The 16,388-nt window shown below is 38.5% G+C and overlaps 1 protein-coding gene across 5 annotated transcripts in view; it reads right to left on the bottom strand.

The window, feature by feature from the left end:
• THUMPD2 (THUMP domain 2 tRNA and snRNA guanosine methyltransferase) overlaps positions 1-10,074 on the bottom strand; it is a 45,640-nt gene extending 35,566 nt beyond the window's left edge. The window contains exons 1-4 of one of the 5 annotated variants that reach the window (XM_089923253.1): positions 9,899-10,074; positions 4,681-4,816; positions 2,904-3,310; positions 1,869-1,979 (exon numbers count right to left, since the gene is read on the bottom strand). In XM_089923253.1, coding sequence (XP_089779379.1) covers positions 1,869-1,979; positions 2,904-3,310; positions 4,681-4,816; positions 9,899-10,024 — 780 coding nt within the window. In that variant the 5' untranslated portion in view covers positions 10,025-10,074. Of the gene's footprint in view, positions 1-1,868; positions 1,980-2,903; positions 3,311-4,680; positions 4,817-9,898 lie in introns of those variants that run through there. The other 4 variants (XM_089923254.1, XM_089923251.1, XM_022573996.3 and 1 more) reach the window with 4 other exon arrangements.
• Positions 10,075-16,388: the final 6,314 nt, after the last annotated feature.

Genomic DNA, 16,388 nt, shown 5'->3' with positions numbered 1-16,388 from the left:
CTCTATATGTTTAAGGCCTATAGCATGAAGGCTTCATTCATGTATATTGTGAAATGATTACCACAATAGGTCCAACTAACATCCATCTTCTCATATAGATGAAAGGAAAAGAAGGGGAAAAAGGAACAACTTCTTCCTTGTCATAAGGACTCCTAGGATTTACTCTCTTAGCCGCCTTCCTTTAAGTTGTATAGCAGTGTCAGCTGTAGTCGTCATGACAGGCCATGATGAGGATTTAAATGCCTCAAGTTATAATTAGTAGCCCACACAGATTTTAAAGAACCCTCCTTCTGTAGCCTGATGAGGCTTATGGAATTCTCTAATTCTGCTGTTTGACCTCAAGAACATTTGATTCCTGACACTTTTACCCCAAAGGTATTTTAATATAGTTTAATCAGAATTATTCCAATATTGATAAACTTTTATTAAGAAAAGAATAATCTGGAGTGAACTCCGTTTAGTCAGTTTAATTCCTTGATTACTGAAGCTAAACTTTCCAATTTTTTATATTATTCATTCTAGCAAAACTACTAATTGGGATTAATTCTTTTCTATTTAAAAGTTATATTAAAGATATGATATACTGATATTTTTATATATCAAATGTTATCAGGTATAGCTTTCCCCACTATGAAGGTTTTTCTATTAACTGTACAGAACAAAATTTGTTAAGATTTGATTCTTCTGTCAATTTTGGTCACGGATTTTACTATGTGTGATTCTATTGTTGTCAATTTTGTTTTGTGTTGATTATTTCTACCAATAGCTATTATTAATTGCATTAAATGGATGATAGGAATTAAATTAGATATATTTAGTTATGAGCTAAACTATGAGAAAACTATAATTCTGAGACAGTGAGATAGAGGCAGGGAGAGATGGAGAGGAGGAAACAGGAGAGCTGAAGATAAGCAAAGTGGAAAGGGGCAGATGAAGGAAGACACCCTTATGTCAAAACATTCTTGAGGTCAAAATATTTTGCATAACAGCAATAAAGAATATAAAAGAGGCACGACTTTTTAAAAGCAAAAAATATCAAATAACAAAACTGAAAAACAACACAAAATCTTCTGATTTGGCCAGCCATTACTCCATTTAAAGCTATATAACAATAAATTTATGAATTAACGAATCATAAAAGTGACTAAACTGGTCAAATTTATGAGATGGTTTTCAAAAAATAGTGAAGAATATTTGTTATAGCTAGAATTTGTTTTCCCATGTGTTTACTTTGTTCTAATCAAAAATTGTGTAACCTCCTTAAATTGATTTTGAAAATAGAGAAAAAGAAAAATAATCCCCAAACCCTAACAAAGCCATGATTAACACACTAATTAACTTTGTATTGGCCTTTTTGTTTTCCGATTTTTTTTTACCATTAGCTAGAATTTCTTATTATACAGACTTGTTATTTATTATAGTGATTATAGAGAGCATCTCTGCAACCTCATATTAAATGTTCAGTTTAACTGTGACTAAACAATTCCATTCCAAAAGTCCTAATTTGGATGAGACATTTTCACAGTGAAAACTACTAGCAAAATTATCTGTAGTATTCTATTGCTAAAGAGGAAACAGACTGCTGGATCCATGTAGACATGATTTTTAAAACTCTAAAGCAAAATTGAAAAGCAGAATAAAAGTTGTTGACATTGCAATAATATTGTAATAACTTTGCATGGGGACAGGTGGCTACTAGACTTATCATGGTGATTATTTTGTAATGTATGCAAGTGTCGAATCACTGTGTAGTTCACCTGAAACATAATATTTTATGTCAACTATATTTCAATTTAAAAAAAGAATAGTTGGCATCGTCTTTAAAGAATTAGGTTATAAGCATATAAAATAAAATGAACACTCATTACCTCTACATTTGGATTCCTCAAATCTGCTTTCCATCCAAACTGTTTCATGAGAGCAATTCCAATTACTCTTCCTGCCTCCTGGAAAAGCAGCAGGTTATAGAAAAGAATATACTAAAAATGAAAATTTTAAGTTTAAATGTAAGCAAAAACTAACAGAGTCTGCAGGAAAATCAATCAGACTATCTGATGGTAATTTAAGGCTACAATATTAAAATATCACACGAAAGCATCTTCTACTCAAGGCAAAAAGGGTATATTTTACTTCTTCCACCCCCAACACATCCTATGGCATTAACGTCTACTTGTATGTAATCTTTATTCTTGTAATTTTATTTTATTTTTTTTTAATTTTTTTATTTTTTTTATTCTTGTAATTTTAGATACATGAAATAACCAGATCATGGCCTGATAAATATGGTCATTCTGGGTTTTAGGAGACAGATGCAAGCTGAAAGATGAACTATTTTAGCTATGGCAATCCTATATGTTTAAAAATTACCAGCAATAGCATTAGGCTCAAACTTAAGGGTCTGTCTGATTTTAAGACTGGCCAAAGGACCTAGGCTTATGCCCTTTATATTACTGAACTTTGTAGGGTCTGTTCGTGGTCTTTGTTCTCCTTTTCCGTCCATCTGTGTATTTGCATCTGGGTCCTGGGACAATCCCACATGCAGGACCTGGTGCAGAGCAACAATTCAATAAACACAGAAGCGAACTACAGAGAGAGCCAAACAGCTTCAGACCATGATATTAGGATTTCCAAATGTAAAGGATATCTATTCGTTTAACGAAACTTTTAGGGAGAAAGTAAAAGGAAGTCTTTACATAGAATGGCATACTATTCCTCTTAAGCATCTGAGGTACAGTTAAGAAGGAAAATGCATTTTTAGAAGAGATTTAGTTATATGAGATTAGGCCTAGTTATCTGTCTGGGCCTGGTTTATGTATTCTGAGAAAGGTTTTCACCTCTTTTTAGATCTAAAGAGTAATAAACTCTTAGAAAATGGTAACCCACTCTGGAGGGGGAAAGTATACCTGTGCAGTAAAGGTCTTTGCAATGGCTCCACTGCAGCGACAGGAAACTCTGAAAGTTAAGTCGTTCTGGTTATGAGTATCAACTGCTTCTGCTACATCGTTCTGAAGTTCTTCTTGAGATTTGTCTCTTTTAGTGGTAAAATTTCCTTGCTCCAGTGTTTCTTCTTCTATTTGTTTTTCCACTTGGCATTCCTTATTCTCTTGTATCTCTTGCATTTCTGCTGTTTTCAATTTCTTAGCAATGATGTCATTTTCTCCCACTTTTCTTTTTAGTGGGTTAGCATTTTTTTGAGAAAGTTTTACCTTTTTTGCATTAAGTTCAAGAAGATTTTTCCAAATTGAAATGGCATTCAACCAACTTTCAGGATCATCATTTGTTAGTCTCTGCATTTCATTAAATATTTTTCCTAAATAAATAAAATCTCAGTTTACCCTTTATTGAAGCTATTCATCACCCCCCAAATCCCATTACCTTTATTTCTTTAAAATAAGAAATTTTATTAAATTGCTACATGAATAGTGACTTCCCTTTCATCTGGAATTTATATAATTTAACATAAGAATATTGTACAGAATAAAGTTCATTCGTATATTGCATACTTAACGCCAAAACTGTTTTAAAATTCCTACAAAGTTATCATTTTCTTTAGCAAGATCATTTGTCCTACGATAACATATGCATCTCTTCAATATACTTATAGACCTAGAGCATGTATTGGTCTTTAAAATAATGCTGATCTTGCCTACAAAAATTAAGTTTAAAAAAACAGAATAAATTGCAAAACACAGAGCTCAAAAACAGAGCAACTGAATCTTGGGACTATTTTAGACCATACAATATTAGCACAGATCGTAAAATGATTTCCCACAAAGTAACACTTCAGATATACAACCCATTCATAACTTAGGGACTGCCAGCCATGCTCGATAAAATGTAACCTTTCCTTGATGAACAAGGGACGTAAAAATGACCCAAGAATAATTACTGTAGTTCTCTAAATATGAAAGTGTGTGGAATATTGGGATGAAATTTTATTGACCCCACAATATTATACCTTAGATTTGCTTTAAAACCATTTTTCTGCCCTGTCTTGATTTCTCGCCATTTGTATCTTTCTTGACACATTTTATTATAGACTATATGATGACATGGTCTCTTGTGCACAAGCAGCAATCAAAATGAGGTTTAAGGCAATGTTTTATCCAGATGTATCTGATCCTATTTTGTTGCTTTTATCAAGATCTTTACATTATTTCAGCAGCATATTTATAAAATTAGGGAGTGGACAAGAAATCTCTTAAGCCCTCTTTAACTCTAATGCTTTATAAATGGGTATAAGTTTTTTCAAAACATTTAAAGTTCCCCAAACAGGAAATTTTACTATGTAGTATTTTTCCAATTATATCACTCATCAGTTAAAATTTAGATGGTGACAGTTTTGACCAATTAATTAAATCAATGCATTTTGGGTTATTACATGCTCCTAAATCTAAATAAATGCACTGACCACACACAGTTCTAGAGAAGGTGTCTGATCGTAATTCTTAAGGAAGAAATGTGACTTAGGACACTAAAATCTCAGAAGACAGGCAGCAGATTGCAAAGAGAAGAGACATAATTAGGTGATAATGTTCAGGAAATACAGAAAAATAACTAACGATCCCACGGGTCTGAATGAATCTTAAAAATGTGAAATGGCTACATATTAATTACCAAGCAGAAAACTCTGGAGTACAATATATCATGGGGGGTAAAAGCAATAGGTATACACTGTACCTTTACTTACAGAAGAAACATTAAATGGAAGCTGCTTTTTAATCAGCAAAAATAACCTTTCTGCAGATTTTAATTTTTTCAGCATATTCAAGTCAGAACAGGTGGTGAAAAAAACTTTTCCTGAAATATATTCAACCTAGAGATAGAAAAAATAGATATTAATGAATTAAAACATAGCACCTAGACTAACAGTAACAAAAATGACCATTTCTGAAGTATCTACTATTTATCAGACACTGTACTAGGCCCTCTGAATACATTTTTTCCCCCCATATCCTTATAACAGCCCTCTAAGGTAGATTTTATCATCCCCATTTTATAGATTAGGAAATTGAGGCTTAGAGAGGTTAAATAATTTGTATGAAGTCACATAGTGACCAAGATCATAATCTTTCTATGTTACCTTTTGGAAAGTGTGTGTGTGCACACACTACTAAAAAAATAGAACACAAAATACTCATTAATTATCAAATCTCACTCAAATGTTAAGAGTGGGCAAAGGAAAGGTATAATGGAGAGGACAAATGAGGTGTCTAGCCCAAGGTTAAAATAATCAGTAGGTATTTCTTAAACATCCACCTCGTGGTCTACAAGGAAGCATACAGTATAAATCTTAAAGATGAATAATAATGTAATAGGCATACAATGACATACAAATTAAAATGTAAAATTTATAAGACAACAATCTGCATTAAACCCAGAAGAAAACTAAAAACTTAACATAATAAACGCACTGATAAGTTGTAGGTACAATAAGTAGCACCAACGATGGAAGCCATCGTTAGTAAAAGTCTCGGGGAAGAATCCTATAAGACTTAGGAAGAGGGATTCTAACAAAAGAAAAAAGGGCAAGAACACACAGATGGGAGTGACAACCTGGCTGAAGTAAACTGTAAGTCAGCATGGCAACATTTGCTGTGTGATGCTGACTGATGGTGTCGGGTGGATGGATGGTGTAGCTCAGGCCGGCTTGATAATGGTCACGAAATTTCGAGTACCACAGATGCTAATGGTCAAGCATTACAGGCTTTTGATGAAAACTATGACAGCACTAAATTAGCTGGCAGAAAAAATTACTGTGGAAGAGGCATAAAGGACTGAGTGGTGAACGTGATGCTGGAGGGAGAAGTAGATTACTGAGGAAGAAATAATGAACCATTTGGCTGTGGGAACTGGAAAATGGACAGAAGCAAGAAGTACGCATCAAACAGAAAGAGGTTTTGGAGACAGGATGGCTATGTGGTCAAAGTCATGAAGAAAGGAAAATGAAGAGAGCACTGACTCACAGAGAATCGAATGAGGTACAGCAAATGGTGCTTAATGCCAATGGAACCCTAAACCTTTTGGGTCATTCCAACGCCCTCAGGTTCAGGATGGATGTGGACAGTCCTAGCATTCTCCTTTTAGCAGTGGCCATGGGCTGACTGACATGGTTTTATGTCATTTCCTAGGACTGAGGCAACCATGGAATTTGGGGGATCCCATGTGCGTAGGTAGCTCCCATTCAATGGGAATTTGAACTCCAAATGTTTTATGTTTGATCTGACCTGGTCTAATTAAGCTTTGCAGATGGTAATTTCTGAGGTTACCACTCTAGCTTGATGAAGAAGAATCTCCACTGGGGAAGCCCTAGGTTGATAACAATTAAAACCCCAATATTTCCAGTTACAAGAGTAACAAGTTCTGGGGCTCTGACATATAGCATGGTGATTACAGCTAGTAATACTGTATTATGTAGCTGAAAGTTGCTAAAAGAGTAGATCTTAAATGTTTTCACCACAAAAAAAGTAATGGTGCTTATATGATGGGATGGAGGTGTTAGCTAATGCTATGGTGGTCATCATTTTGCAATATATAAATGTATCAAATCACCTTAAACTTACATAATGTTGTATGTCAATTATACCTCAAGAGAGCTGGAAAAACAAATAAATTAAAAAAAAAAACCAAATAGCTTAGGTACCAGCAATGTAGCTGACCAAGAGAGATGGAGGAAGCAGGGAATGAGAATAATGTTTAGGAATCAGGATTTAAGGGGATAATGAAGTAACTAAAACAAGAACTTCTGGTGTCTACAATTTACTTCTTTCCCATTACAAAGGTGACATTTTCTCTCTAAAGTCAAAACTAAATATATACCCCAAAAGTGCTTAGAACTTGGAGACATAGTTTTAAAAAGTAAATTTTTAGAAGTTTAGATTTTATGTTACTTGACCTAAAAATATAGCTGATATTAAGCCATCACAAAACAGGTTAACAGACATGAAATACTTTGTCCAGATTCTGGGGGAACTGAAATAAATATTTTACTGACAATGTATGGTTTTAAGATCCAAGTCTTATAAACAAACTGATGCAAACATCTAGACCAGTGATTTTAACCTAAGTAGTCTAGACATTAAATTTGTTATTTAATTGTACAAAGATCTTATCTTTTCTCATTTACTTGAGTATCAAGGGAAACAGTTTATATAACGAACTTCCTCCAAAAATATCTGTTTTTGAGGGGGGTGTGGAGAACAAAAAAACGTTGACTGAAAATAAAGTTAATTAAGAGGACCTAAAAGGTCATTTAATTTATTTGGGGTATCCAATCATAAGAATAATATGTGTTGAGGCACTAAATACATTCTCAAAACCAAAAGCAACATTATTCTCTTTATTTAAAAAATTAACATTAGGCCTACATTCCTTTTACAAGAAATGAGCATGTAATCAGAAGTAGTTTATGAAGTTGTAAAACAGCCACTGTGAGAATCAGTCATATATATGAAAGCACTTTAACAGTTCACCCTTCGTAAAGACATTGTGTCTCAAAGTAGTAGAGAGATGAATTTTGGTGTTTATGATTTCCAACACTGAAGCTACCGTTACTCATTTTTTTTAGTTTGTTACTGATCATATTCAATTACAATAATTAGGGAGAACTGTGGCATTTTAGAATATTTCACCCCAGTATTTGTTCCTTGAAAATTTATTTATATATCCAATCTGTTCTTTCCATTTGGAATTAAATCATTAAAAACTGCCTAAAACCAGCTGGTTTTATGTCTAACACTTCAGAAGATGAAATAACAGCCTTTATTAAAGAAAAAAATAGCTCTGTTATCGGCTAGCGTTATCTAGGCAGTTAGCAGTTTTACCTTTCTTTTACAATTCAGGGATTCAAGTCTGACACAAAGATGAAAAGCTTAAGCCTATGCAAAAAAGTAAGGTACAGTAAGATAGGGAGATACCAAAGTTATCCTAATTCTACAGATGCCATTTAATTTCAGAATTAATTTTAAAGTACTAAGTGAAGGACTGAGGTGGGGTGTGAGCTTTTCTGGATCATTTTAGAAGAGAGACTTAAAAATATATACTTTACTACATTAAATGAAAAACTATGGAACAACTCAACTGTCTGCTTAGCTGTACCCCACTGCCCTCTGTCGTCATGACCCCACTAAAAAAGTAAAAACAAAAGGACCTGGGTTAATTGTCTTTGCTATGTGGATTTATAAAGGCTGACTAACCAACTGACAGGGCCTCCTGGCCAGCTGGCACTGGAGACACCTCTACTCTCTCCAAAATTACTGTTCCTGCTTTTATTGTTATAATAACTAACAGTATTTAACACGTTAAACATTATTACAAAGTAAAGCTTAATTTTACCCAAGACATTTCTTTATAAAGTACTCTACACACTACATACTACAGTATATATATGCTATAAATTAAATATTTAAAAATACACAGGAACCTATAGAGAGGCTTGCCCCACCACCAGGAGAAAAAAAAATCAAACCTGAATATGACCAAGTGCTAGCTATAACTTACAGGACTCCGATTTACAGGAAACACAGAGGATAGGGGAACATAGGAAACCACACCATGGAGAAGCAAATGGCAAAGACTGAGAACAAGCAGAGACCATCTTTTTTCTAATAATGCAGCATATGCAGACTGGGTCAAGCCATCTGTTTTTCATACCAAGAACTCTGCGTTTACATTTTAAAACCTCAGTGCAGCAAGACGTCATGGCCGCACAGTGTTTAACGAACTGGACCCAGGTCCCAGCCTGCCTAGGTTGAACATGATAATATGCTCATGCTTGATTTCAGACAGCTTGGGTTTGAATCCCAGCTCTGCCGTTTTCTGGTTCCACGACTTGAATATTTCATTGGACTTTACCTGTGCCTCATTTTCCGTTTCTGTTAAATGTGGAGCCTACCTCATACCATAGGGCAGTTGTGAAAATTGTCTGACACATATTAAATGCTTAATCCATGTCAGCGGCTGCTATTGTTGCTTTTTTAGATTAGCTACATTCAATACTCTATGACATTCTGTGACCAAAACCACAAATGGCAGGTAGTCTAATAAAGATTGATACCATTCTTCATGACCCCTCGATCCTCCTCTCCCCACCCCCTCATCACGGAAACTCCTTTTGTGGACCTTCAACACTGCAGGAGTCCTGGGAGTGGAGTGGTCTATTTCTTTCATTAAGCTTTCATTTTCCAAAAACACATCATTCACGCTGTCATATATATCCCATCAAGATACTGGAGCATTTTTCTATTACATCCTTTTCCTGTTTTCAAGAACCAGGCTCAGCACGTCCTAGAACCTAAACTGATGTTTAAAACCTCCTTCGTTTCATTGAAATTAACAGCGTATAAATGCCAGCAACTGTTAACTTCCTCCTCTGAGGCTTCCAAGAGAATTTTTCTACCTACTATTTACTGCGTGTTTAAGGTGTACTTTACACACCCTTTATCATTTAATCCTCCCCAAAGTCCTATGAGATAAACATAATCATTGTCGGGAAACTGACAAAAACAGCTGAACCAGAAGATTATATTTGCATTTAAAGGATGGAGAAAGGATTCTGATAGGTCTAATTCTAATTATAGGCACTATCACTTTTCTTTTAAAGAATCCATGAAGTAACTTGCGTCAACCCCTCTTTTTAACAAAACTTCACGCGTGACAGATACGCGGTAACAGATGGGCAGGGAAAAACGGCTGGCGAGTTTTTCCGGCAGTAATTAGAGGACCTGCCAGCAGAACTCCGAGGGCCGGGACGTCGCCTCCGTGGGTTCGCGGGCCGAGAGCGCGGGGCTCACGTCGCTTTCCCGGGTCTGGGACGGATCCCGGCGGGGAGGCACCACGGCCAGGGCCGGGGACTGGGCCGCCCTGCTTCCCGCCCGGGCGCGCGACCAGGCCGACTCACCTGCGTGGCCGCCAGCCGCGACCGCACCTCCCGCATCAGGAAGGGCTCCAGGCCGCGGCCCGCGGTGCAGAAGAAGCGGGCGCCCGCTGCAGGCCCGGAGCGGCGACCGCCCGGCACCGCCGCCATGGCGGCTCGAGGTCACGTGGCCTCGGGTACGCGCGCCTCGGCGCAGCGAACCCGGAGGCGGCGCTCACGCGGCGGAGGGCCGGGTGTTGCCAAAGGCGAGCCGGGCAGGGAGGTCCCGGGAGGGTGCGATCGGCTGGGAAGGGCCATGTGGGTCTCCTAGGTTAACTGCTTGGAACCCCCTTGATTAGGCATCTGGAATTATTTACAGTCACAGGTGGAAGGGATATGATTGGGATATATAAAAAGGCTATATAGGGCTTCCCTGGTGGCGCAGTGGTTGAGAGTCCGCCTGCCAGTGCAGGGGACACGGGTTCGTGCCCCGGTCCGGGAAGATCCCACATGCCGCGGAGCGGCTGGGCCCGTGAGCCATGGCCGCTGAGCCTGCGCGTCCGGAGTCTGTGCTCCGCAACGGGAGAGGCCACAACAGTGAGAGGCCCGTGTACCGCAAAAAAGAAAAAAAAAGGATATATATATATACACACACATAGAGGGTGGCAGAGTTTATTTCAGAAAGAATATAGACTGCCATCGATCTGTTAGATCTTTAGCAGACATCATGACACATCTTTGCCTCTGATACTCACGGCCTCGCGGTGCTGAAGAAATGAATGATGATTATAGGGAAGCAACGTAAAATGTGGCAGACTATAGGGGCTAACTGATGTGATGCTTGAAATATCCATTAGATTTCACCCCAATTCTCTTCCCGAAGTGGATAAGATTACGGGTTTGTGCTAGTAGCGAGATGTGTGAATGAGAAATCCTATTCCAACTGATAAATTGTTGGTGAATAAAACAGATGAGTAACTTGTTAAAAATATTTTCAAATCAAATATTTTTTTAAGATGGGAAAATAAAGCCTTAAAAAATGATTTCTCTGTAACTGCTACGCTTTAAATGTCTATAACAAAGGAAGCTACCGCAGTAATAGGTCCTTCTCTTGTACCTCGGAGAAGACAGTTCATCAGAAGTCCATTGGAACTTGGATAAGAAGGCAAATAAGAGTACAGCAACGTGTACTCTTATTTTTAATCTTTGACTATAAGCATAATAAAAATAGGTAATAAAAATCAAGCATGATATGCATTAGCATAGTTTTAAAACAAATTATATCTCTGACATAACTTTTAAAAATAAAGGCGTGAAATATTTTTTTTTAGAAAGGAGATATAATATCATCTCATCCATCTGTCTTGTTTTTCAGATTGAGGAAGTTGATGCCTAGAGAGGCCAAGGGACAGTGAGTTAGTGGTGCAGCTGAGGCTGGAACCTAGCCGCCTTGGCATCTACTATACTGAGCTCTGTTCCATTCCTCCCAACTCCCTCCCCTCCTCTCCATCTCTCCCCACTACTCTTCTCATGTAAGGAGCCTGGTTCTGCCTTCACCAAGCATTGGGCTCAAACTGGGAATTCCTAGGCCCAAGAGTAGAACTTCCCGTGCTCCCACAAAATGTCTTTATGTTCATGAAACAGGTCACATTTCTTGCACTAAGTTAATCATTAGGGTAATGAATACACCATCCAGTTTGGGCCACCTGATTTGATTGACTCTCAACAGTATTTGAAGGGATTTGTTTTTAAACTATGAATTAAATTGACAATGAATATATTACTTGGGAAACATAGAAGCCATATTATAGTATGAACAGCATTAAATTAGCTCTGTAGTTATATGAATCAGATATATAGGAACTATTAAATGTGTATCTGTCTAGCCAGTACGTCTCACGCGCTTCAGAATGGGACACCAAGGTGAATAATGGACTTCCCTTCCCTCTGTCCCACCCCCTCCTCAGCTCATGGTCCACTAGGACAGTATTATGAAAAAAATTTTTTAATTATCTATTTATTTATTTTGGCTGTGTTGGGTCTGCGTTGCTATGTGCGGGCTTTCTCTAGTTGCAGTGAGTGGGGGCTACTCTTTGTTGCAGTGCACGGGGTTCTCATTGCAGTGGCTTCTCTTGTTGCGGAGCACGGGCTCTAGGCACACGGGCTTTAGTAGTTGCGGCATGTGGGCTCAGTAATTGTGGCGCACAAGCTTAGTTGCTCTGCGGCATGTGGAATCTTCCCGGACCAGGGATTGAACCTGTGTTCCCTGCATTGGCAGGCGGATTCTTAACCACTGCGCCACCAGAGAAGTCCGTGAAAATTGTTATGGAATCAGGTAACCTGGGCTTTTCAAAGCTTCAGTCCTAAAACTTCTTCTCAGACCCATGCATTTTGGTGAAATCTTTTTTTCCCTCCAGACTTATGTTCTTGTTCTATTGGCAGTTGCCATAGCTATTCCAACTCCTCTATACTTTGAGGCTGCTGACTCTCAAGTCTGTCTGGGGAAACCCACGAAACCTCCATAGTACTTCCTACATTCTGGACCCAAGATGGTAAGCACCCAGACATACGGTATCCCATTCAGTTCACCACGTACCAGACCCACTCCCTACCAGATGCCACACTAAGTCTTGAGGATACAAAGATGAGTAAGTAAGGGTCTGGACTTCAAGGGGCTCAGAGGATGGTGAGATTGATTTAGTGAGGACTACCCAGGATGCTGTGGCAGCACAAACAAACAGGCAGCAGGGAGAGTTTCCTGGAGAAAATCACTTCTACGCCAAGCCATGAAGGTTGTGTAAGAGTTAAATGACTCACTGGGGATGGGGGAGAGGGTGAGGGGTTGTAATCGTTGTGTAGAGTTTTGGGTAGAAGGAGCAGCAGATGCAAGTGTGTGTGTGTGTGTGTGTGTGTGTGTGTGTGTGTGTGTGTGTGAGAGAGAGAGACAGAGACAGAGACAGAGACAGAAGGCCACAGCGGCAGTTAGGTATTATAAGAGCATAAATTGTATGAGTTGAGGTCGATAGAGGTAAAGGTAGAAAGGTCGGTAGGGACCAGGTCACAGCAGTGCTGCCCAAGGCAGAAGAAGAAATAACTTCTCCAGCCTCAGGCTGGCCAGCAATATGCTCTCCTGGACAAAACCATGCCTGCACAGCCCATCTTCCTCTTACCTCCCCCGCTTTTCCCTTCTTCTGTTGTCTTTGCCTCTCCAGGAGCCTTTGGTCGGCAAGGTCAGGGGCCACTCTTGTTCCAGCTGGGGGGTCAAGTGCATTTTCACACCCTTGGACCCTGCTGCAGCACAGCCCTTCCGACAATGCCTTTCACACAATGCTTGAGATAAGATGAAACAGGTAGAGAGCTGCCTCTTTAGGGAGAAAACAATTGGTTTTTTGAGAGGAGACTTGCCTGGAATTCTCTCCCTATTATGCGAATGATTTTCCTCCATCATTTCTGTTTCTCATTCAAAAATGTCTCTACTGAAGAAGAACCACTGATCCCTATAGATGTTTAGCTTAGCCAGCTGTTTTGCTGATTGAATATTGCAGATTTAACACATAGGAAGTTGGCAGTTGGCACTAGCAATTTTAGAACAGACACACTTTTAATTGGGGGTGTTTTAGGAATTTAGGGCAAGGTTATTTGCTTCAAGGTCTCTCCCTATTTTGGTGCAATTGGCAATTCCTTTAGTTCTTAAAAGCATTTGATGTATGAACTTAGATATTAAAATTCAAATGCTTTAGACTACGAGATCCTTGAGGATGGGATGATGTCATTCATCTGGGCATCCGAGGAGAGTATGCTGGCTTGTGTATGGTGGGCCTTTGGTCAGTGAAGGCTGAATTGGATGGAATCGTGACTAAATGGAAGGCCACTCACTAAAGAAATCCCCCTCAGCTAGAAGGGATTGCTATCACCACCATATCAGTGGGGGCCTGTGTGAGTGAGACATGGAGATAAGAGTAGAGCACTGAGACCACTGAAGGGAATTCAGGGGACAGGAGGACCCCAAAGATAAACTTCTTTGCAACTTTGCCTGCTACTTCCCCCTGCCTCACCATTTCTCTAGCCTTCCCCCCCCCACTTTATAAATAACATTTCCTTACCAGGGATTCTCCTCAGAATGACTTGGGGAGTCATTTCAATATGTCGGGCTTGCCATCCCCCTCTCCCCTGTATTCTGGTACAGTTGAGTGGGGTTGGTGACAAGCTGGGGCCCTTCTCCCCAGGAAGGAACCATTGCTATATACCAACCAATTCAACTGCTGACTTCCCCCAAATGCCTGCTCTTTCCCCACTCGCCGCAGGCCTTCGCTTATACTGTTCCCTTTGTTTAGAACCCTCTTCTCTTCCCTTTCTTCTCTTTAAGGCTAAGCTAGAATGCCACATCTTCCGTGAAGCTCTTTTCCTGCCTTTACAACATAACATTTTATACATTTACCATTTATTTATTCATTCATAAATATTTATTGAGTCTATGGCAATGTATCAGTTGATATGACAAGGTCCCAGCCTTTGAGAATCTTTCAGTTTAATGGGAGGTAATGTGATGGTGCTGGATTGCCCAGAGAGACATATAAAGGATGACAATACAGTGTGATATATGGGAAGGAAAGGAGAGCAATTGGGCCTGGCATATAGTAAGCACTTTATAAACAAGATTGAACAAATGAATTTATTCTGAAGTTGAGTGAACACTTGTCACATCTGTGGCTTCTCAGCTCACTTTGAACGTCTTTGCCAAGTCAGGACATTCTCTGCCTTCAGAAACCCACCTCCTCAAGGTGGATATGTAGTTAGTAAGCCCCACGGAGGTATGATGAACTCTGTTCACATAGCCCAGCATAGTAATTTAAAAAGAGTAGGATTTTACAAAATTTTTAGAATTCAATTGAATTGTAGCATTGTGGTAAAACCTTAGATACAGACACAGAAGTCTGTTGCACACACACATTCCAACCAAGTCAGTGCAGGCTGTGAAAGAATCAATATATTTGTATGTCTGGAGTGGCAAAAGCAGTTTGGGGAAAAGCTCTTGGTCACATACTGATCATTTAAACCACTTACATGCACACAGTCATCATCATGCATGGTGCTTCTTTGAACGTACAGTCAAAAAAGAAAATTTAGCAGAAAATTATTGCATTGTGTATGTAAATACTGCTTTAAAGCATTATTTATTCATTAGTGTTCATATCACTGTAGTTTTAATTGTAGCATCAAAATTCAAAAGATACAACTGCCATGCTTTGATCTAGAGAGACAATTCTTTTATAGATATTATCTTCCTTTAGTTATGCAGTGCATGAAATTATTTTGATGTACAAATAAAACCTAGTATATCCGGTGCTTTTTCAGAAAAGCGTGCTGAGTGTTTAATGCATATTTCAAGACACTAGGGTATTTGATGTGGTTTTGTTTAAATGTATTTTGAGCCCATAAAACTGTATTTATATCTGATAGACCTTTATAATGTCCCAGTTAGAAGAGAGTATGAAAATTATTTCTTGGATATATTTGCTGACTGAACGAATGACTGAATCTACAATTTTCTTCAATTTGCTTGAGTGAACTATATTGCCTAAATAAAATAAAGCCATTTTCTTCTTGCAGTTATATTCACCTTACTCCGACTGCTGTTTTAATATTCCTTTTCTTGTGGTGCGTGTATGTGTATGTTTACTATGAATTATTTTCCTTGAGAGGTTTGCTATTACCTACCTTTCTATTTCCTAGTCCAAAGAAAGCCCCAGAAATGTCCCAAACTACCTAGGATACCCATATTTTGATATTTTCCCCCTTTCATTTTCTTGTAAGTCTTGCTGCTTTCTAGTAGACGGCTGTTTATTTTGCCTGTTTATCAGTGGTCATTGAAGAAAAAAATCACCTTAAAACTCAAGCAGCTGTGATCTGCAAATAAACAAAAACAACCAGATTTTATTTCCTCGAAAATACAGAAAGAACACCCTGTTTTACCGTGAATGGTATTTGGCAGAACAGAATCTGGAGATTTTATTAGACTGTTAGCTTGATTCAGTCAATTTTCTCCCATTGTTGGCATGAAGAATTGAGAGTAAATTGTGGAGCAAGCAAACTTACTTTATTATGTATTCATATCTTTCTATTTTTTTTTGTTGTTGTTGAAGGGTGATAATACTTTGCTGCCCATGGACATTTTGTGCTGCTTTGAAAAATAGATTTTTTAGCACTTTTGGAAAATTCTTTCTGATCTAGTCTATATCCACACATAATCAGGCTTGTCTCCCAACAATTCTTTAAAAAAATTTTTAGATTTAATAATGAAGGATATTCTATTTCCATTTAATGCTATAATTTTAAAAATAAATTTATTTATTTCATTATTTTATTTGTTTATTTTGGCTGTGTTGGGTCTTTGCTGCTTTGCGCAGGCTTTTCTCTGGTTGCGGCGAGTGGGGGCCATACTCTTTGTTGCGGTGCACGGGCTTCTCATTGTGGTGGCTTCTCTTGTTGCGGAGCACGGGCTCTAGGCACGCGGGCTTCAGTAGTTGTGGCTTGC

Source organism: Delphinapterus leucas, chromosome 13, assembly GCF_059928025.1.
Source record: "Delphinapterus leucas isolate spDelLeu-1000000601 "Yukka" chromosome 13, BTC_Dleu_Yukka2, whole genome shotgun sequence".
Taxonomy (NCBI): Eukaryota; Metazoa; Chordata; class Mammalia; order Artiodactyla; family Monodontidae; genus Delphinapterus; species Delphinapterus leucas.
The sequence above is the reverse complement of the archived record's forward strand: the minus strand, read 5'-3'. Positions and strand labels throughout refer to the sequence as shown.